The following is a 23025-nucleotide window of genomic DNA, read 5'->3' on the forward strand; positions in this document are numbered from 1 at the left end:
CTAATGTGCACATTTGTTCATTTGGATGGAGATTATAAATGATGATAGTGAACTGAAGCCTCTTCTATTTTCACATTATGTATTTTCTATTTTTCTTCTCCCCCTCTTCACATCTGAACACACACATCTACCAGCATTCACAAAGCAATCTAAACTAGAATCTGGGAAGTTTGGGGCACTTCTACACCAAAGGACCAGTAAAGGACTGAAGTTGGCATTGGGGAGATCAGTCTTAACTGTCCCTCCCCAATATAAATATACGCCTGCACATCCCTTCTTGTTACTCAAATATCTATCTGACCACACCCACTTAAACTACTTTTTACACTCCTCAGATAAATGGAGAAGAGGAAGGAGGCTCATTACCAAAGAAAATGTGCTGTGTCTGTTGCACATTAGGAAACACGGGCAGGGGCTCCTCTTACCACGTGCATTCAATAGACATAGTCTGTGTTTCCCAAGGTAAGTCCATGTAGGTCTTACACCCTGTGAAAAGGGGAGCTGAAGAACTCTCCACAGCTGTTCGATACCTTTAGTTGCCACTTTCAGCAGAGCTCAATTTAATCAAGTATGTCAGGTTGGTTCTTTTCTTGTTGCCCTAACAAACCTTGATTATATTTTAATGAGAAAGTTCTTGCCCAGCATGCAGCCTTAAATTTGATTTTCAGCAGGTGGCTCATGGTTTAACTCAAAAGTCACCATGTAAATCCTGACAGTAGATTATACTAGTTAATAATATAATACTCAGGCCCTGGGACTTAATCTTAATGATTCATTTTCCTTGTATTATTAATAAATTCTGCCCAGAGAAAGCCTGGGTGAGGAAAAGAACTTGGTCAGAGTTCTTTCTGGATTCTGATTTCCTCTGACCCATTATCTTTTATTGTGTCTCACTTTTGTACTTTTGTAGAGCAGTAATTTTAATTATTTTAGCGAGCTTTGTCACAGGTGAGTGAGATATGAAACGCTGCTGTGGAGAGTAATTGACTCCCATAAAGCCTTTAAAGTTAAGTCTCTTCTGTTTCTACATGTGGAATTGAACGAGCAAAGGTTACCAGGGTTTCAACAGCTGGGACTAACCCTGTGTGTGAACAGCTGGTTTTGAAACTGAGTAGCCCACACAATGAGTGCAAGAAAGATTAACCGAGTTTCTATATTGATTTTCGGTGTGGTTTAGAAAAGGAAATTGAATTCAGAGAATGACACGAGGTTTAACAAGTTTGCAGTTTCTGAAACAGTTTGGTAGAAATCCTAACTATCATTTGCATACTAAACTTGCAGTAACAGTTATTTTATAGGATTTTTTTTGAGGAAAGACAACATTCAAGTGACATGCAAGCCAGTAGTTTTAAATTAAGTCATTGCAATTATCACATTTCCCTTGTTTGCGTAGCTGGAGGAATGGAGAAGCTTCACAGATGAGGTGGGAAGCGTTCACAGAAGAAGGGACCACAACACATATATAATTTCCTTCTTTTCTTGTTCCAGAGGCTCACTTTTTTCTGAGTACATAAAGAAGGGTGAGCCAGGAGCTCAAAAGGATCAGCCACCATTAGGCTTTTTCCCTGAGATTACTTTTATATTAATGCTACTCCACTGACTCCATCAGGATTGCTTCTGCTGTATGAGACAGGAAAACAAGAACCTTTCTCTTTCCATTACACATGCTGGGAGTTTACATAAAGGAATAAATGTAATGTTCTAATGGATATTAATGTTATAAGAATCCAGGAATGATATAAAAACATATAATACAGAAACTTATAAACATTGGCATGGACTGGTGAAAAGGGAAAGCATTTTCCTTAATATGCTCTTTGCTGGCACTAAAATAAAAATATATTGTGAGACAATCTCCCGCAAAATAGCTCTTGTAGCGTAAGAATAAAAAATTACTCATATGCTTGCAGACTCATAGGATGTCAGAGTATCTTCAGGGTGTACTCACTGACCACTAAAACATCCTTTGTTGTGTCTTAATACTGTAATAGAAGTGGTGACTTATGTGCTATTAAACACCAGGAAGAGCAAACTTTTGGACACAAAATAAAGTTTACCCTCAACAGAACAAACACTGGAATAAAGGCCAACAAACATCTGAACCCAGGAAGCCAGTTTAGCTCCATAGACCCTCATGTCAGTATGAGTATCTACTAGCAAACTGATCTGTGGCAGTGATTCTCTGCACTCTTGCTCTGAATATATAACCTTAGCTTTTATAATTGTATTGAAACATAATTTTATCCTAAGCTCCAGGTCATGCTCCGCTGGGAAATATTTCGTTTCTGGAAGAGCAGAGAGAGCACGGAAGTGCAAACCTTACATGTGTACCACACAGTGAAATGCATGTTTGAGAGCTAGTTGAGCCCTTAACTGTGTGCTTTCCATATGCAATGCTTGCATTTTTAGGTTGCTGTATTTTGAAGTGCCTACACTGTTCTTGGCACCATTAGCTAAAAGACCACATTGTAATATAAACAGTCCTGCTGATGCCTAAATTATCCACGACACATTAACAAGAACGTGATTCTGGTAGTGTTCAGGCCTTTCTGAGGCAATCATTTACTGGGCTTAAGGGTTTACTTTTAAAATATGGATTACTGGCTGAGCCAACGGGCTTGGACCTATGTTTAATTGATGGTAAGACATATCCTAAGTGTTTGAATGTCTCCAGCTCAGCATCTAAGGCCTGCTTCATAAAAACAATGGGAAAAATCATATCTTTTTAATGCCTTAGGTCCTAGAATATTTTAGATATTGAGAGTGACTATAGATTCTCCTTCTTATGCAAATTCTGCTTAGTGAGAGGATGATTAAAAGGTAGCAGAAAACCACATTTTTACTTTCTTTCTTCTAGGCTTGTCTTACCTCTCCTTTTCACGGAATCATTTTGGTTGGAAAAGACCCTTAAAGTCATCAAATCCAACCATTAACCTAACACAACCAAGTCCACCACTAAACCATGTCCCTAAGTGCCGTTGTTCTCCATCCCCATCATATGTCTGAGGAGTCTCCTATTTGCTTTACCTAGTGGTCATTTACCTACAGCCCAAACAGTTTGCTATGCCCAGTGAGAACAGTCAGAGCATAGCAAGGTGCTGAGCACCTACTGCACCCGTCACTGTGGGAGTCCCCAAAGTCATCACCACAGCTGTGAACATGCATGGCTTCTCAGGAACTCCCTGGTGTCTGACCACATATGCATTTACTAATACCACGATGGCAGAGATGCTGTGTGTCTGACCAGCCACTCTCCCTCACCCTACACCTATATACCAAAGTCCCATATAATTAAACCCTAACTATCATCTGCTTTAGAGAGCTAAGAGGACTGGCATGGGAGATTTCGAAGCAATGCTAAGGAGGTACAGTGTTCTAACAGGGCAACTAGATATGAACTGGGTCCCCAAGGCAGCCTAGCAAAACAGACCTCAGCAATCTTTCACAGTTTGCTTGGAATTAGTATCTGTCTTGGTCACAAGGGCCCTGACTGAATGGCCCAAGAAACACAGCATGCTTTGTACCTCTCCTCACTGTACTAGAATATTATCTTCTATAATGCATTTTAATGTACTATGTGGGCAGGAATATTTTAGACAAGGTTTTACAGATAACGTTTTATTCTAGAAGAATACTTTCAGACAAGGTTTTACATTATATGTTTTATTTCAGCTCTATTTTTTAAATTAATTTTAATTTTCCATTCAATGGTTTTGATTTAACCACTTTATTCTTACCAAATAGTTGTTGATTTTTGTTCTAGAAGTTTGTGCAGTTTATCACAGGAGGATGATACCTGTAACAGCCCAACCTAAGCCTCTTCAAGACAGCTTTAGCAAGAAGCCTTCTGATCTCACCTGCACCTCCAACTGCTGACCTCTTCACCCCCTTCCTCAGGTGGCCACTGTGGTGCAGAACTAGTACTGCCAGTGTCCCACTGAATTAGCACTTTCCAGTCTGTAGGTCTGTTTGGGTACCCACCTGGAAAGAAAGTTTTCAGATTTTTCTCTTAAAAACAAGTGCTTTGATGATACTGCATGTCAAGCCCCTTGTAAATAGTCAGACACTCATGAACATTCAGTAGATTTGTTTACAAGAAAGGGAAGACTAATTCTCTGTCATTACAAGTCAGTTCACACTTTTGGGTAATAAAAGCTGAGGAGGGAGGAAAAAAGATCAAGAAAACCCCACTTAAGTTTCCTCTCTAATTTCTGAGCACCACAAACTTTCTCTTGTCAGGTGTCTAATACATATTTCTGTCCTGGGAACTGCAGTCTGTTGATCTCATCTTGTGCAGCGCTGGTCTGGAAAGTGCTGATATGTTCCATTGGCCAGTATCAGAAAGAATAAAGTCTTGTGGCCACTCCATGGAACATAGTTCAGATTCTTGAGTGTAACATTTTGCACGAGAGAATTAATCTTCACTTTGTCTCTGAGTATTTAGGCTTTGCTTTTTTTTTTTTTTTTCTTTGTAGACCTGAGACTATGATTTTGAAGAAGGCTGTTAAAGGCATTGCTATTTGCAGCTAAGGCATTTTACAATTACATTAGCATGTTCCTCTTTGTCAACCTAAAGCCTGCATGGAAAAGGCTTTTAAATTGAAGTTTCTTGTACTGCATTCAGAAGGAATAAAGATGGTCTTGCCCTCATCTTGAGTTCCGCTTCAGACTCCTTGACAGCAGACGCCAGGATGGATTGCAGATGGACAAAGAGATGGAGAGAGAGAGAGGCATCTAGGCAAGCTCAAGCCCATTCCGAGGCTTAAAGACTAGTGCTGAAAGTTTACCATGCACAGAGTTTTAGAAAGCAAATAGTTGGACAAGCTCCAAAGTAATGTGTTGCCATTGACTCAAAAGATTGTTTATGATGTGATAGAGTAACTCAGTTTTTCATATAGCTTTTCATGGTGGTCCAGGACTGACCAAACTGTGGAAAGCATATTGTGAATGGTATAACTGACTGGAAAGGGGTTGAAACAGGACACTTAACAGGCTTTCTTATCTCAATGTTTAGGTGTAACTAATCCCAGAACATGCATAAAGCCATCTGTGACTTTGACAGTCAGAGGACACATGATTTAGGACGAAGTAAGAACCCCTGCAAGGCCTACAAAAAGATAATTGATATCAACTTCAGTTTTTCTTATCTTGCTTGAATGTGAACAAGCTTTCTTCCCCCGCCCGTTCTTAGACTCACTAGAGAAAGGTCTTTTACTTGGCTGTTCCTTAAATGTTTAAGGTATCTCACAAAGAACACTAATGCTGTCACAGTTTGTCATCCTGATGCTTTTGATGTGCACATGCTGCCTGTGAAAATGATGGGAAAACACTGAGAGTAACTGACAAACAGCGTTCACACACCTGGCAGCCAAGGGGAAGGGATATGGGGAGCGTCTGCGTGCATCTGGGAGGACACTGGGCAAGACAAATCTTTCTGCCACAGTGAAAGGAAAAAACTTAGGTGGGTGTGGGCGGGAGAAGGTATGATTGTTTTCTCTGCATAACAGGAGCGGTTAGGGAAATTGTTTATTTTGTTCTACCAGTACAGGAAATGTCTTTGTTTATCTGTGGCACTGGAAGAGGCAAAGTCTTTCTCTCTGGCAACCGGGATAGATTTTTTTTTCTTAGGCATAGAAAAAAGAGACATTAACTTTTCTGTCTTCTCTGTGGAAGGAGATCAAGTGAGGTCTGTCTACATATCTACCAGCTGTTTCAAAAGGAAAAGAATATGCATGGTCTGTACCGACTTCAAAAAACACTGAGCATAGGTAGGAGAGTTCATTTCGAGGCTGTCCCAAGCAGAGCGAATGTTCAGATATCTATTTTTGGCTCTAATGACGTTCAAACTGACAGATCAGGAATTCAAAGCATTGTACTCCACAAAGCACGTTGTACGGTCTGGAAAACTAGGCAAATAATGCTCCCTGCATTCCCACTTCCCTCATGCTACCTTGAGGCACAAATGACACCAGGGCAATCCCAAAGGCTCTCTTCCCTCGCCGCTATTTATTAAGTTTTCATCCCATTACGTGTTACAAGTACCATCCTTCTCCTCCTAGTTTGACACAAGTCACCCCCGCTGCCTGAGGAGCGGGTGATCCCTCGACTCCTCTCCCCCTCCGCGCACCCGGCTCCCCACGCAGCCCTGGCCCCGCCGGCCGCCAAGATGGCTGTGACCCGGGGGTGACCAACGGCCGGGCGGGACGCGCGCCCCCACCCGCCCCCCCCTCTCCCCGCGCCCGGGGCCCGGCGCGAGGCGGCCGTTGAGCCCGCGGGAGGCGGCCGTTGGGCGGGCGCGGGGGGAGGAGAGGGGCCCTCCCCTCCCTTCCCCACTCCGCGCCGGGGGAACGTGCGGGTACTCGGGGGGAGCGGAGCGGGAGGGGGCGATAAGGAGGGACGGAGGGAGGGGAGGCGGCCGGCGGGGCGGGGACCGCCCCTCCTGTGCGCTGTTTGTCCCTGTTCCGCCGCGCGAGGAGGAGGGCCCTGTCCGGCCGCCTGCTGCTGCCCCCTCCTCCGTCTGAGGGGACCGGGGCGACCGGGGCGGGCGCGGGGGAGGTGATGAGCTTGGGCCGGGGGCTGCGGCGGCGGCGCGGCTGCTGCTGCTGCTGCGGCGGGAGGCGACGGCGGGCCGTTGGAGGGTCTGTCCGGCCGGCCCGGGGCCAGGGGGATGCAGCGGAGGACGTGTCGGGATCTGGGTGTAGCTGATCGGCGAAGAGAGGCAGTCGCCGACCGGAGAGGCCGAGAACCAGCGGAGGAGAGCCACCCTGACATGCCTTTTCCTCTCCCTCCTCTCCAGCGGCCATGTTAACCAGAAAACCCTCAGCTAGCGCCGCCGCTGGTGCTGCCTACCCAGCCGGTAAGAAGCGTGCAGCCACGATCGCCGCCGCGTCGGGAGCCCGCACCGCCCCTGCCGTGCTGGGCCGCGCCAGGCTGGGCCGTGCGGCGCTGGGGCGGGGGAAGGCGGCGGGGGGGAGCTCGACCGCGCCGCGGCTGCCCCCGCGGCTGCCGCCGCAGCGGGGCCGTGCGTGTCGGAACAATGATCCGCCCTCCCCCCGGCAACCGAGCCCGAGGGGCCGGCGGGAGGCTGCGTGCTCGGCTCCGGCATGCTGGTGTGCGGAGCGGCGAGTTCGCCTCGGGGAAGGGAAAAAAAAATAGAGAAATCACTTAGGGAAACGACACAGAAAAAATTGGGAATTGCTGCTTTTGCCGGAGCGGCCGCGTTTGACAGGGGGCAGAGGTGCTCGTCTCCTCTCCCCGCTGTAGACTTGAGAACTCCTGGCAGGTTCCCGGCGGCGCCGGGATTTCGCCGGGCCAGACGGCTCGGGGTGGGTTGGGCGGCCGTCCAGCCCCGAGGCGTCTGCGGGGCAGAGCCGGCTTGTTCTCCCGGTTAGGCGTCTGCCGGTGGCGGGTTAATCTCGGATGAAGGGTTTAGCCGGGCGAGCATGGCCCGCCCGCGCTATTAGCCGGATCGGTGCGTGTGTGCGCCGCGGCGGTGATTAGCTTTTAGTGGCTTCTGCCTGGAGCAAGACGGGCGGCGGTGCCGGCGAAGCGCTGGGGCCGCCGCCCCGACGGTCGCGCTGCCCAGAGGGGTTGCCGCCGCCGCTGCTCTCCGCGCTTACCCCTCTGCTCTCCGCAGGCAGGGCAGGGGACAGCGGCCGCCCGCTGCAGTCTTCCCCGGGCACCGGAGCCGGGGTCTCCCGGGCAGGAGCTGGGACCGGCCCGCCGTCGCCCCTCGCATTGCCGCCGCTCAGGGCCAGCAACGCCTCCCACACGGTGAGCCCGGGCTTGGGGCGGGGGGTCGGGCCAGGGGGGTGGGAAGGGGCATCCTGCCCAGGGGGGCTTGTCGCGCCGCCCCGCCCCTCTCCTTTCGGCGGGTGTCCCCCGTGGCAGGACCGATCCCTCATGGACACCGCGGGGCGGGAGAGGGCAAGGGTCCCGCCGCCGCCCTGTCCAGACTAATGAGGCGCTTGGTGCTTAAGCGAAGTGCATATAATTTCTACAGACTCGGATCAAATGTGCATGTTTGTTATGAGACTGGATCTCTGTGACTGCACTGAGAAGCAGCTTTCTCCCTCCCCCTCCCTAGCCCTCTTTCAGTCTGGTTTTGTGTCTCATTTTCAGTGACAAATTCGATCATCCACACTCGCACAGAGGAGCTGTTCTGGTAAATGCATTTTTTGAGATGACATTATTTTGTCAATGAGTTTAGTCACTGTGATTAAAGGGTCGCATGAACTGTAGTGAAAAATGAAGGCTGCTCTCCCCTTATTAGCTCAGGCCGATAGCTGTCTTCTCTAGAAATAGCTATCACTGTACTTGGTGACAAAGACCGGATTAATTCAGCTTTATTGCTGCAGTAGTTTACCTAAAGAAATAAGCACTGATGACATGAAAAAGATGTTATTTTCCGATTCTGTGATATCTCACGTTATCTCCCACCCCTAGTTAATCTAATAGGAATGAAACTTTACAAGTATGCCACTATATATGGATGAGGGAGGGTATCTCTGTCCTGAAGGTATGAGGGGGGTAGAGAGAGGGGTCTGTATGTTGTCATGTTAACACTAAATATCTGGAATTTTTATTGCATACATTTCCTTCTGAATTATGAAAGATTTCATTCTGACCCTGAAAGGCATTGATGGCATACTTTTCTTAGATTTAATGAGTTCTTCATGGATGCTCACATACTATCTTCGTAAACATATGGTAGAGCTTTAAATGGTAATGTGATTATGGGCTAGTGGAAGGTGAAACCATGCATTTAGATATTAGTGTTTCAGTGACTTTCTATATAGCTTCAGGGGTAAAAGCGTCTTATTCAAATCCATTTATAGAAAGAATTGGCTTAAATTAAAAAAAACCTACACTATGTATAGGATATTCTCAGAAGAAATGATATTCTGTAAATTCAAGGTGGAGCTGCATACTTGAGATCAACATCACTGTATATTTATGTAGCTACGTTATGAATTGTTCATTCCTATCAAGGGCCATTTTTTCACATTCATGTACCAGTTAAGTGCTGGTCGATTTTTGGAGTTGGGGCAACAGCTTAACTGTCTTATAAAAACAGAAAAGAATGTAGTACAAACAGCCTGGACACTGGTGATGAAACTGTACATATGTATGGGCCCATAAATAACAGGGCCCTGCATATAACAAAGCCCAGACATAATTTAGGATTTGTGAAAGTGTGCTGGTCCAGCTATATACCTGGGACTACTTACTAATTTTGGAAGTACAGAACTTTGGCATTTTTATACATAGTTTTATGTCTGTGTGTATTATATATAGTGTCTTTGCATATATAAATATTTGTATGAAAACAAAATCTTTATGTAGTCATGCAAGGGGTGTTCAGGCATTATATTTCTGTGTTTCAAGTATTTTTATACACATATCGTTGTGTATGTATGCATATGTTTCTATATAGCCATGTATGCTATATACATGTGTGTATATAGATACAAAGAGATGAAATTATTATGGAAGCACACAGGGGTGATCAAGCATTATATTGCTGTGTTTCATGTCCCTCTACATTCTGACTGTTGCACACTCTGCCTTTCCTTTGTGCTATAGAGCTTGCTTTACAGTATTTATTTAGCCTTGGGTACTATTATGGAAATACCTCAGACTGCCTTTATGAATTTTGTAGGTGGTTATTTTGTGGTTGGCTAATATAACTTTTTGTGGTAAGGATCAGATGTGACATCAGAATGCTGGATTTTAACCTTAAAAAATAAGGGCTATATCTGTTATGTGATCTTTCTATAAACTTGGGGCCTAGTGACCTCAGCTGACACTGACTGATTGAAAACCATTGGTTTTGCATCCCACTACTTCCTCTAGTCAGACCTATCTATTATAAAATGGAACGTTTCAGTTTTCTTAAGCCATTTTTTTTCTTTGTGTTCATTTACTTATTCTGTTTTCATCCCTGTTGTAGTTATGTGACTTCTGTAATAGCTAGAAATTGAGAGCATTTCTCCTTGTTTTTCAGAGTTTCAGAAGGTATAGTTTACTTAAGTGGTTGAACTTGCCGGTGGCTGGCTGTAAGCGTGTATATTGTATATACACTAGTTGTGAAGAGAGGCTGAGATTTAAGGTATTTTTGAGTTTAAGCTAAAAAGTTTTCTTTTAACACAGAGAGAAGAAATCCATGTCATATTTCTTGCAGCAGTGAGTTGTGTCATCTAGACTCTAGTGAAACTGTTGTCTCCTACTTTCAATTGAAGTTTCATTGGTTGGTAGAATTTAATAGCATGGAAGACCAGGGGTAGCAGGAGGGAAGATGCTGTTTACACAGGTTTCTTACCACAGGGCAGAGATTTGGGCTGCAGCCCCTGCAATCACAGCAACCTTTTTTGCTAAGCAGGCTGTTGTGTATTGTACCAGGGAAAGGTTTTGTTTATTTTTTAAAAAATTCGTGGCCTCATTGTAGGCTTATTCGTCCATGCTTCCTTCCCTGACTATCCGTTTGGGTCATGGTGGAAAATGGAAACTCATTTCCAGTCCGTTGTCCTCTTCATTTTCCTCTTCAAAGTCATTGCTTTCTTTTTGAAGGCTTAAGTTCTTGCCTTGATGATTGGAACCTTTTTCTATTCACTCTTTTTGTTACGGTGTTCTTGTATCCACTTGGCATGCTGCAGTAGAGATTAACTTACTTGCCTGCTGCTCTGCTTGTGTAAATCCCCACCCGTCTGTGAGTCTCTCTCCCAGACTCGTCTCTGTCTTCTGCCTACCTTCATCTCTTTTCTTTCTTATTTGTCACATATCGCTGCATTCTGGACTCCTGCTGTTGCTCTTGCAGTAAAGCAGTCTTGATCTTTTTCTCCTCCTGTCTAGTACTGTAACAACAACCCATTTACAGTGCATGATTCAGTACCTTCCCTCTTCAACCCCTTTCTAAAACTTCCCCACAGCAAACCTGTTTTCCTTTGCCACAACGGATGAATGTCCATCCATATGCTTTTGCATCAGTTGGTTAGTCTTAATTTTTTTTTTAATAATATACATTATAATTGAACAGAGATTCCTGGACTCTGTTAACATGAGGATCTGGTGGGTCATATGCTGCAAATTTTTATTAAGGACAGCTGCTTTAAAAGAGGTAAAACCAAACAAAATACCTTCGTATTGCGGTGTTTTGATGTAATAAATTGCCACAGAAATGCTGCCATGTTTCAGTGGAAATAACTGTACAGTTGTGACCTGAACTTTGCTATATCTAGATTTTTTTTCATGTTTCTGCTTCTTCTACGTAAAACTTTTGTCTAGGTGGGATATGAAGCTATCTTAACTTTTAATGGGGTGGTCTGGAATTTAAGCTCCAGCAGTTGGTGACTGAGCTTGTGGACTGCTGTTGATCTGGACACATCTCATCTGTATACGCTTCAGCTTACCCGAAGGGTTTAATTTACTGTCCATTGACTCTCTTTTTTCGTTTCAACATGCATAATACATGCAGGGTGCCCCAGCAGTATGGAGATGCTCTGTACCTGCATAGTCCTGACAGGAAGAAAAAAAAAGTTAGGAATTGTTATCACTTTTGAGGCATAGTTCTGTCTGTGAAAATATTTGCTATATAAAGTCAAAGTTAGCTTTTCAAAAAATAGGCTTATATGGACCAGATATGACAGCAGCAAAAAATCCAAATGGTATGTTTTTTCTACAGCTCTTGTTGAGCCACAAGCTCTTTAGGAGAATGGCTTAGTCTTTTTTGGTGTATAAAACCCATACCCGTAATAAAACCATTATGATAATCCTGCATTGTTGTTATCTTACTAATTAGCAGCTATTTTTAGTTCTGAATAGAGGAATGTTGTTAAATTCATTTATCAAAGGAAAATGGCCTTTTGTATATTTGCTCAGGTTGTGGTCAGCAAAATAGGCAGTGAAGCATGCTACACCTGTAAGTGTATGCTTCTAGCATGTTAGACACAGTAGGGCTGAAACTGGAATGCCTAGAAATGCTGTAAAGAATCGAGTGTATAGCATAACATTTCTTCTTTAATTAACATATGCTTTGGAACACTGCTTCTCCCTTATTCTCACCTATGAAAAGTAATAGCAGATAAAGGCATCTTCTTCCTGTGCAGTATTTCAGCAGGCCATTGTGATTGCTTTATTACTAGGATTCATTTTATAAACTTTCTTAGATTTTGATTGACATCTATATCTGTGATTTTGCTCAAAATAAAAATTATAGTATATAGCTGAAGCACGTGCCTGTCTTGGATAGTGTTACAGACTGCTAGTATCACATCAAGTGACTTTTACAAAGATGATATATGTCTTGGTGCTTTTGGAAGATACAGTTGAGAAAAGGTGTATGCTACTGTGGTGTTCAGTCCTGTAGTCATAGTTTTGTAGGTCTTGGAACAGAACATTGCATTGGCTGAGTGTTACTCCAAAGGAATTGTCAGTTGGTTTTTTGTTAGCAGGTTGGACTCAAGTTTATGCTACTTCTATGTTGTTACAGGTCTGTAGTCTAAGGATACTAAGTTACTGTTCTACTTCTGTCCCTAAACCCATTTGTGCAAACAAACAAACAAAAACCCTAACCTCAAACACTCCCACCCCCAAAAAAGGGGTGTGTTTGTTTTGTTTTACATGGTGTCTGTACTTCAAAGGTTAGGTTTTCGGCATAGCCATCAACTTCCATAAACTGAGCAAACCATAGCAGCAATTTTGAAGTGATGAAAAACTGCTGAGAGAGGGGAAAAAAATCACGTTGTTACATTTGCCGTTTTGTAATTGATGTTCCCAGAAGACTCAGGAAGATGAGTTCTTTCCGTTCAAGCTTACCTGTTGTTTCAATTTGTTTTATGGAGAATAGTGTACGTCAGTTTTTGAAGGTGTGCGCTATAAAAAGTTGTAAATCTTTGAAGGTGAAGTATGCGGTATAAGTGCACGCAGGTTGTCAGCTGTGTAGGTTGTTGGATCTGGAATTTAGAGGCCCATCTGCAGAAGCAAAAGGGAGACACGTTATGAACATCTCAGGCTTATGGTTTTGGATGAAAGGATGGAGCTTCTGTGTACCATGAACAGATTGTAACTGGGCTAAGAAGGCTGTAGTCCTCTGTAGCTTTGCAAGCCCATTAATAGTGGTTCAGGGAACTTAACAGCGTCAGTGGTGAAGCCTGTGGAGCTTGTAAGCAGTGCAAGTCTGAACTTGACAGCAGTCTCAGACACCCGGTAGCCAGAAGTAGATGGGCAGAGCAAAAGGCTGGTGAGAATCTAACTCTCATCCAGGTTGGAAATAGAAGAAGTGATGGTGATTCTTGTGCAGGCAGTACCGTGAGATGGGTAAAGTCCATTTTTCATATTGACTTTGTGGTTGTGATATGTCTGATAGCTCTGAAGCTCCTGTTTCAGTTTTTGAAAGAAGACCGAGCTCTCTTCTCCCCCACAGCTTTTGGAATAGAGCCTGTGCTAATTTGGTGTCTTTTCTTCCACAAAGAAAACCAGTGCTACTGTCTGCATCTGCATTTGCATTCCCCAGCAGCAGCTGACTGAAACTGGCAAAACCGGTCATTTTGGATTTGGGGTGAAGCTGGGATAATGCTGGTGATTTCATTGTGCTGCTTGGCAGAAAAAGGCAAACTGAGCAGCAAGAGAAACCATGAGGCTCCCTGAAGGTGCAGGAAGCAGAGCTACATGGTTTACACTTTAGAATGTGTTTGCAAACATGCTTTTAGGAAAAATAACTCTTCAGTCCCTGTTGAGAGTAGGTAAATGTTTAGATTTTTTCCAAGCCCTGATACAAAGCAAATAACTGAAATTTGAAGAATTCCCCACTACATCTATTGCAACAAGCGGTGCTTAGGAAGGGTGGAAAAATAGTTAAATCTGAAAACAGGTGATTCAACTGAAAAAAAAAAATCAAGATGTGAACTGTGGCAATGAGTATTTTGGTTAAGAAATTCTTAAAGATTATTTTCTCCTCTATGTTTTTTCTTCCTTCCGGTACGTTAGAATTGCCTACTTCTGGTTTATCCAGATATGTTCTGGTTTGTTGTTCAACCAGTACCACTGAAGAAATATATGTACCATTAATTTCTTAGCTTAAGTACTTGTAGTCTGTAAAGTTGCTCTGCTGCTTCATTGTGCATTTCTTATCCTGTTTTGCAATACTGGATGTGCTGAGCCTCCAACACATCTTACTGACTAGATCCATTTTTTCTGAGATGCACTATGTAGCAGCTCATGGGGCCAAATTTTCTTCTCAGTAACGGCTGTTTATATAGAGGATCAGGGCAACCTTCAGGGAATTGCTACTGCAGTGCACTTCAAACTTGACCTGAAGGAATTCCCTGTAGGCATGATAGGTTTGTTAAGTCCCCTTGATGATTTAATTCCTGGGGATTTTGAGACATCAAGCTAGGAAGGGAATTAGTGTCAATATCTTGTTTATCTTCACTGTGCTTAAATGTTACCAGCATGTTTTGCTCTGAATTGCAATTGTGTGGTAACACTTTGTATGAGATTGATCAAATTTGATAGCGTGAACTGAAATTGCTCTGCAAATAAATGTACACAATCAAACTGCAATGATGAAATAAAATGGACCAGTTATTCAACGTGAGTCAAAATGCAATCAGAAGAGCAGTCAACTTAGCAGAAGCAATCCCTGAGAGCTCTTGTTCTTATGTTGTGTGAGTTTCAGAGCTGCAAATTTCAAAATATTATCCAAAGGTGAGGGTGGTTTCCTGCTGGCTACACATTGGGAACAAATTACTGAATTTACAAAAAAACGATTCTGCCGAAGCAGACCGATATCTTAACAGAAGCACAAAATATGCTAGAGTCTGCGTTGCATGTCTTGGTTTTCTCATTAGGAAGCACTTCTGCAGTTGCAGCACAGATTTTGTTGCCTCATATCACAGCACACAACTGTCATTTTCTGATTTCATTTCAGCAACCTTAAGTGAACAGGGAATGTGTTTTCCTTAGCTACCTAGAAAAAATAATTCTCAGATTAAAAGTGCTCTCAACCCTGTCTTGATCATCTGTCTGACAGTATTGGTGAACTTTTGGTTAGTAATTTGACACAAATATTAAGACTAGTGAATCAGCTGGAGAGACAGCAGGGGAATTCTTCCCACGTTTCTATAAGACCAGGCAGATGACAAACTAATTATTCTCTGCTTCAGAGCAAATGAGGAATTCTAAGGACAACTGTTTTAGTAGCAAGTATATGCTTGTAAATTTCATGGTTTTCCTTAAAAATAACAGGTTTTGAGCGATAGTTGTTTTCACACCCCACTACTTTCAGTGTTTTTTTTCCTTGAAAATGCTTGATTCTGTTGTCCTTGTGAAAACTGTCCAGAACAAATGTAAATTCTAAAATCAACTACTCCTTTCTTTCCATTCCTTTAAAATAAAGTTAGTTGTATATTCTTCAAGGGAAATATTTTCTTTCAGCTCAAGTTTGTATCAGGCCCCAAATCTCATCTTGGCTAGAAGTTATTATAAGACTGGTTTGGGAAAGTGCTAGAGGATATGCTTGTACTTCATTGGTCTGAATGCCTTGCTGAATAGTGGCTGTCTCAGTTGCAAGCAGTGAATGGCATCTCTTGAACTTCAGAAAAGTGCAGGCTCTTTTCCTGTTTGTGCATGTCACAGCACACTCCTTATTGCTTAAAATTGTATCTGGGGCTTTTGATATACAACAAATTTAGGAACAAGTTAAAATCTTGATTTCTGAGAACAGGTGACTAGGAGAGCCTTAGCCATGTAAGTTCAAGCAGGCATCATATATTGATCTCCAGCATAAATAAAACTGCTACTGTGTTCTGTAAAGTGTAATTTAGTGTCCCTCAAGCATACTCCTTGATATTTCGGGACTGTTGCCTTGAAGATTCCTTGGAGGATTGTTAGCTTATCATCGTAGCACATCTGTGATTGCCTTGTTGCAAACATTTTAGAGAGCCATGAAAGTGGCATTTGAGAAATAAAGATCTGGAAAATTTTACAGCATCTAACCATATCACAGGATATGTGCTGTATTTTTCAGATTATCTGTAGACCGCCGACTTCTACAAAAATACTTAGTTTTCAGGTGATTTAGGCAGGATGGCAGGTTGCAGAATGAATGGTGAAGCACAGAGTTCATGCCTTTCTTGTTAACTGGGTATATATTTATTTTTGATTTTAGGTTGGAGGCAGTAAGCACACAATGAATGAGCACCTCCATGTTGGTAGCCATGGACAAATCCAGGTTCAGCAGTTGTTTGAAGATAACAGTAACAAGAGGACGGTTCTGACGACACAACCAAATGGACTTACAACGCTAGGCAAATCTGGATTGCCAGTGGTTCAGGAGAGACAGCCAGAGAGTGCTCACAGACGACAAGGGAGCTCCAGCTCTTTAAAATCTACAGATGGAACAGGGAAAGTGAAAGCCTCCGTTATAACACCAGAGCAGGCAATGAAGCAATACATGCAAAAATTAACAGCTTTTGAGCATCATGAGATTTTTAGCTACCCTGAAATATACTTTTTGGGTCCAAATGCAAAGAAGCGGCAAGGTGTGATTGGTGGTTCCAACAACTGCGGGTATGATGATGACCAAGGGTCTTACATACAAGTACCCCATGATCATATTGCATACAGGTATGAAGTCCTGAAAGTTATAGGGAAAGGAAGCTTTGGGCAGGTGGTGAAGGCCTATGATCACAAGATGCATCAGCATGTAGCACTAAAAATGGTGAGAAATGAAAAACGTTTCCACCGCCAAGCTGCGGAAGAAATTAAGATCCTGGAGCATCTCCGGAAACAAGATAAGGATAACAACATGAATGTTATTCACATGTTGGAAAACTTCACATTCCGCAGCCATATCTGCATGACATTTGAATTGCTGAGCATGAACCTGTATGAGTTAATAAAGAAGAACAAGTTTCAGGGCTTTAGCTTGCCTTTGGTCCGCAAGTTTGCCCACTCAATTTTACAGTGCTTGGATGCTTTGCACAAGAACAGAATCATTCACTGTGACCTTAAACCTGAGAACATTCTGTTGAAGCAACAGGGTAGAAGTGGTATCAAAGTGATTGATTTTGGCTCAAGTTGCTACGAGCATCAGCGAGTCTACACTTACATTCAGTCACGGTTTTACCGTGCACCTGAAGTCATCCTTGGTGCTCGTTATGGGATGCCCATAGATATGTGGAGCTTGGGCTGTATTCTAGCAGAGCTTCTCACCGGTTATCCACTTCTACCTGGAGAAGATGAAGGAGACCAGCTGGCTTGTATGATTGAGCTATTGGGCATGCCTTCTCCAAAACTCTTAGATTCATCCAAGCGAGCCAAAAACTTTGTGAGCTCTAAGGGTTATCCGCGCTACTGCAACATCACAACCTTGTCCGATGGCTCTGTAATACTGAATGGTGGACGCTCTCGGAGAGGAAAGCTACGTGGCCCGCCAGAGAGCAGAGAATGGGGTAATGCATTAAAGGGATGTGATGATCCCCTGTTCCTTGACTTCTTGAAACAGTGTTTAGAATGGGATCCTGCTATCCGTATGACACCAAGCCAGGCTTTGCGGCATCCCTGGCTAAGGAGACGGTTGCCAAAGCCTCCGACTGGGGAAAAGGCCTCGGCAAAGAGAATTACAGAGAGCACTGGTGCTATAACGTCGATTTCCAAGTTACCTCCCACTTCAAGCTCGGCTTCAAAACTGAGGACTAATTTGGCACAGATGACAGATGCCAATGGGAATATTCAGCAAAGAACAGTATTGCCAAAACTTGTTAGCTGAGTTCGAAAAACCCAATGCTGTTAATATGAGAGATACAATGTGGCTGAGCCTTATTTGTATGAAAAAGTAGCTCAGTTATACATTTTTATTTGCTCAATAACTTTATTCATTTGTATCTTTCAGCACTCATTTTAAATGTAAGAAACGTTGATTTTGTTTTTATAAAAACACGGGGACAATGCTTTAAGTTTTTATACTTATTTTTTAAAATGTTTGTCTTCTACAGTACAATTAGCCTTACTGTAACTAGTGTGACACAGTAATAAACATCAGTGGCAGGCCACTGGTTACAACATGACTGTCATGCATTGCAGCGTGGTGTCAAAAGTATTAACCTTTCTCTTCCATGGTTCATATTAGGTTTCACCTGGGGTAAATTTGTAGGTCTCTACCGTTTGGATTTTATGAGTATGGGTCTTGATTCTGCAAACACTCACACCTATGCCTGACTGAACTCCAGGACGAATACTCGAATACAGTTAAGCGTGAATTTATAATGTGAAGTGGAGCCATAGCATGTCACATTGTTATTTTCTATATGGTAGCCCAGAGAAAGTAGTGGTGTCACTAATGGTACAGTCACCTCCTCTGGAATGCTTTCTGTATTCAAAAGTAATGCTTTTGATTAAAATGAGCATTTAAATATAATGCAAGAAGGAAGAACTTCCAGGGCTAAAATTACTCTCTTCTCTTGCATGCTCGCGGTAGAGTGAGAGGAATGGGTGGGCAGTCTCAGAAAGGATGAAAATGGAAGTATGTTTCTTCCTCTTAAGTCTGAAAGTGACTGATGAGTTGGTAAAGCAAAATGTTCTGGACTTCATTTCAGGTGTATAACATTGAGCATTCATGCTGGGCTTCTCTCTCTTTCCCTTCCCTCCAGCCGCCCCATCTCCTGTTTTCTCTCCTAATGTGCAGCTTGGTCTCCCTAAATCACATAGGCAGAAGTGCTTGTTCTGTCAGTTTCATACTGTAACTTCCAGACTATTATGGTACGTGGATTTCACAGATTGCTTTTATTTTTTATGACAATGTTTGTTGGAGTGACTGTGACCTCTCTGGTACATTTACACTTCAAATCTGCATGTGGGAGCAAATACTATGTTACTACATTGCTTTCTGTAGAAAAGTACTTCACCTTAAACAGCATAACTGTAAGTGGAAAGATCCTCAGTGGAAAGCTTGTCAGCTGGTAGACATGATCCTAGATACTTTCTAATAAGGAAGAATTATCAAAGGAACATTAAATGGTTGGAATTTGATTTAATCTTTGGCATTTGTAGCTGAAAATTACTTTGAAGGAACAGTTAGAGATATGTGTAGATTTGTTCACGTGTGTGTGTGCTAATGTTTGTTTTTTCTTTTTTATTTTGGGCTGCATTCATGGAACAAAGATCGTTTTTACTGAGGAATAATATCTAGACCTATGAGAGAAATATTCACGCGTTGTGGCATGTTTTCAACAGGAACAGTTTGAAATCTAAGATCAGTATTTTATAATGTACAGTGGCTGTGGTCTACACTGGATGTATACAACATATGGAAAGGGAATTTTAAATAAAGTAGAACATGATGTAGAAGGATTATGGATGTTAGAACAAGACATACTAAGATGGATTGCATTAAACCTCAATAACTTTACTATAAGCAACATATATATATACAGATTTTACTGAGTAACTTGTTCAAATTATGAAAAATACTTAAAGCATGGTCCCCTGAGAGGCCAAGAAAGTTTCCGGTTAAGTTCTCCTTCATATTCATTAATTTACCACTTACAGCTTAATTTTGTTTGTTTGTTTGTTTGGTTTGTTTTTAATTTAATGTAAGACTGGGGAGGGATATAAATACAAAGTTGCAGAATTCTCAGGAAACATATCGCTTAACGTCTTGCCAAAAAGTCAACACCTAAAGAATCTCCAAAAATAATTTCTGAGTGAGGATGGTATTTGTTGATTGATAACTGTTAAAATTAGAGCATCAATCAACCATTTTTGTTACCTTTTTTTTAAAAGATTGTTTCCTGCCTCTAGTCAAATTAAATTATTTAGTGTTAAATGTTCACGTCTTTATACAATGTGTGTAAGTGCAATATGTAAACATGTATGAAATCATGTTAAAATGAAATATAGTAATACAGTCAAGAAAAGTGGCTTTTGGAATATGAATATTCACTAAGTTATGGTCAGTAAATTCTAATTCTGGAAAAGATATATATTAATTTCCATGTAAAATTAACTGACTCTCGCGACTATGGGAATACAATACTGTGTATTTTTCTACAGTAACTAGGAACCTTTACTTCCTCCACCACCTACTTGGCTTTACCACTCCTTTTTACCTTAACTCTTCCTGTAAAATTTAAGAAATAGGGATGCTTAAGAGCGGAAGAAAAATTGCCTCCCTTACTGTATTTTAAAAGGAATATTGACACATGTTCCTGCTTTCATGGCAATTTAAGGTGAAAACATTCATAATGTTCATGGGTCATTAATGGGCTAAACCCACTAAATTTTCTTTTTCATGTAATCAGTTCTTAATGCCAATAATGCATTTGTGATCCACCTTGTTCATAAATGCTGCCGGAAACTTTAAGGCCAAAATATAGTGTGCAGAGCTATTTTTTTAACCCAGATACAGTGGAAGTTCCTCTATGCTAAAGGAGCAGCTACATCAAAGTTTTTAGGTGATGTAGCTGCTTTTTATTGTAGCTTATTTATACCTGTAAAAAAGGAGGGAGGGGAGGGGTGGAAAGGACGTTGCCTTTTGCTTTGATGTGATTTTATTCTAAGGGCTCTGATAATTAGGCTGATAGAAGTTGGCTTGGAAACAGTGCTTAGTCTCACATGTTACCATTGTCTGGGGATGTCTCGGCTATTTTCAGATTTAGTAATAGCACAGTGTTGTGTTGTCTTGTCTTTGGTTGCAGTCTCACTTGGCTCAGTTTCTTGCACCACTGGAGTGTTCATTACCACTTAAGTGTATTGGAACAACAGAGTGATGCAAGATGTGTAGATTAACAATAGAGGATGGATTGTGCCCTCGGTGTTAACAATGTGCCTTTTATTACAAATACCACGTTGTAGGGCATGCATCTTGGCCTCTTTACCCTTTGCATACTGGATAGTAGGGATGAAATCTATTTTTAAATGCTATACCTATCTTAAAACATCCTGTAGATGATCAAGGCCTTAATAGAAACAATAAGGCAATCACACTGCTAGGGTGGAGAGGACACTCTGTTTTTGTAGTACGTCTTCTTGAGGGGTTAAAAATGGCCCTTCCTCATTGGTTGTACTTTAACATCAAATTGATTTCTTTTTTTTAAGAAATTTTTGTTATAGTGACACTAGACAAAAATCAACTGTATTTGTAAAAATTTACCTCAGACTCTTTAGTTTTATAGTGTGATTTAATCCCAGGGCATTTGGTATGAACCAAAGTGCATTCCTTTTATATGTGCCTGGCTCTTATAAAGGTGGCCAGGGATTTTTACAATTTGGGTGCAAGGCACTTAAGCCACTTTTAACTTGGTGGGTGATCTGGAGTTATAAATGACTTCATGGGAATGTTGAAAACACTTTAGACATAAGTAGCATTGGGCAATATTAGAATCTTTAGGAAAGGGTGTGCATTATTTAATGCCCTCCATTTTTTAGTATTTTTTTTCCATCAATAATATTTGTGATAAGTACAAAAAGAACTCTTTTTCCAGTCAGTAAAGATTACAATATTGCCCAGTTTAATGCTATGGTAGCATTTAAATAAGATAACATTTGTGAATTATTGTTTCTAGGGGCTTGTACATCTCTGCTACAAATTGTAATTACTCAGTTCAACTGCTACAATTACGTCTAAGCAGTAGCTTGGGTTTTTATTGGGCAATGACTTAGACACGTGACTGTAATATGCTGCAACTGTGTGTACTGAAAACGTGAAAAACGATTGAATGTGGACTGTGTATATATGTATGTATAATTTTCTGTGAGATGCTGCTGTTGCCACTTAACATTAAAGATGTTGTAGTGGGTTTTAATCCTAGTGGCCAGTTTTATGATACTGTATGTATTGTACAGCTGATGACAGGAGTTAAGACTGTTCTAGTGAATATTTGTTACATTTTATTGTTGTGGCCAGAGATCATTTCAGAATAAAATTTTATGTCCTACTTTACTTCTCTCCACTGCAGTTTGGGTTTTTTTCTGGTCGTAAAGAGAGCCCTTGGAGTGCTGGCATTACTTAAATGTGGAACAGCTTCTCCATGCCGGCTGGAGTCAATGCCAGCAGTGCCTCTGTCCCCCAGCATGCTTACTGGTACCTGCGTGTAGTAATTACCCATTGCTGGAGGATGACGACGTTGCTGCTGCTTTGTGTGTCTTGACAGCCTTGAATATTGCCCTAAGGCTGGTTTTGCCCTGAGGTTTCTAAAGTTATTCTCTAGTCTTAGAAAGTAATATATTTTGTATTTTTATTTGCTCCATACTTTAGAGAAAACCATATTTGGCAGGAATTTTGCCTCCATATGTGATTTTTTTTCAGCTGCTTTTTAAAGTTTTAAAAATAACAATAGATCTGATTTTATAAGAAATATTTGATTGGGAAAAATGCACTGTATATTCTTTTTCTCAAAACTGCTTTTAAAGAGCCCAGATTTCTGCGCTGATTTTTGAGTCAGACTGACTTTTCCAAACTTGTCAGACTTTGTGAAGCCCCAGGATAATGAGAACATACTGCACAAAGCTGGTAGGTTAGAGTGGGCTAAATTCTGTTCACATACACACCCAAAGTAATTTCATTGTTTAGTGCAGAACTATATAATGAGTAACTGGCTACATTCTCTTCTTGGTAATGTCAACGTACACCCACAGCAGTTTCACTGAAAAGCTTTCTGAAATCAATAAGCACAGGGTGAAATAAACGGATTTCAACTGCACTTCAGTGTCTCCTTTTCAGCATGGTTGGGAGATTCCAGAGCACAAAACCCATCAAGATTGAATATAGATAAACACAGCTTACAGCCCCAAAGAGCAGCAAGCTAAAAATTACATCATTGTGGATTAAAACCTATTTGTTAATTGCTGTGTTCTTCTGAGGACAAAGGCCTTTTTTCCCCACCCAGTTATTTTAGCATAGATTTCTTTTCCTTCAGACCTGTCTCTTGCCCTCTCCAGCCATCTGTCCCTCTTGCCAGCTCTTGTACACTTGTGTCACATCTGCTTTTTCATCTGAAGAAGGGTAGGGGTCTTCTCACCTGACTGGTG

The 23025-nt window shown here is 41.9% G+C and overlaps 1 protein-coding gene across 5 annotated transcripts; it reads left to right on the top strand.

Moving 5' to 3' along the window:
• The first annotated feature begins 6256 nt into the window (after positions 1 to 6256).
• DYRK2 (dual specificity tyrosine phosphorylation regulated kinase 2) lies at positions 6257 to 21937 on the top strand. 5 transcript variants are annotated; one of them, XM_082052850.1, is made up of 4 exons: positions 6257 to 6355; positions 6797 to 6856; positions 7637 to 7773; positions 16166 to 21937. In XM_082052850.1, the coding sequence occupies exons 2-4, from the start codon at positions 6802 to 6804 to the stop codon at positions 17765 to 17767; spliced, it is 1794 nt and encodes a 597-aa protein (XP_081908976.1). In that variant the 5' UTR covers positions 6257 to 6355; positions 6797 to 6801; the 3' UTR covers positions 17768 to 21937. The 5 variants fall into 5 exon arrangements, with proteins under 5 accessions (XP_081908976.1, XP_081908975.1, XP_081908974.1 ...); XM_082052849.1 differs by lacking the exon at positions 6257 to 6355 and adding an exon at positions 6365 to 6555; XM_082052848.1 differs by lacking the exon at positions 6257 to 6355 and having other exon boundaries at positions 6562 to 6856.
• The last annotated feature ends 1088 nt before the right edge of the window (positions 21938 to 23025 follow it).

The sequence above is a fragment of the Streptopelia decaocto genome (genome assembly GCF_964273445.1).
Source record: "Streptopelia decaocto genome assembly, chromosome: 1".
In the NCBI taxonomy this organism is placed as follows: domain Eukaryota; kingdom Metazoa; phylum Chordata; class Aves; order Columbiformes; family Columbidae; genus Streptopelia; species Streptopelia decaocto.

Excerpts from the sequence above, each read along its gene's own strand:
- DYRK2 (XM_082052850.1), top strand. The coding sequence starts at position 6,802 with ATGTTAACCAGAAAACCCTCAGCTAGCGCCGCCGCTGGTGCTGCCTAC. Across the intron at positions 6,857-7,636 it reads TGGTGCTGCCTACCCAGCCG|GCAGGGCAGGGGACAGCGGC; the intron begins GTAAGAAGCGTG and ends TGCTCTCCGCAG. Across the intron at positions 7,774-16,165 it reads CCAGCAACGCCTCCCACACG|GTTGGAGGCAGTAAGCACAC; the intron begins GTGAGCCCGGGC and ends TTTTGATTTTAG.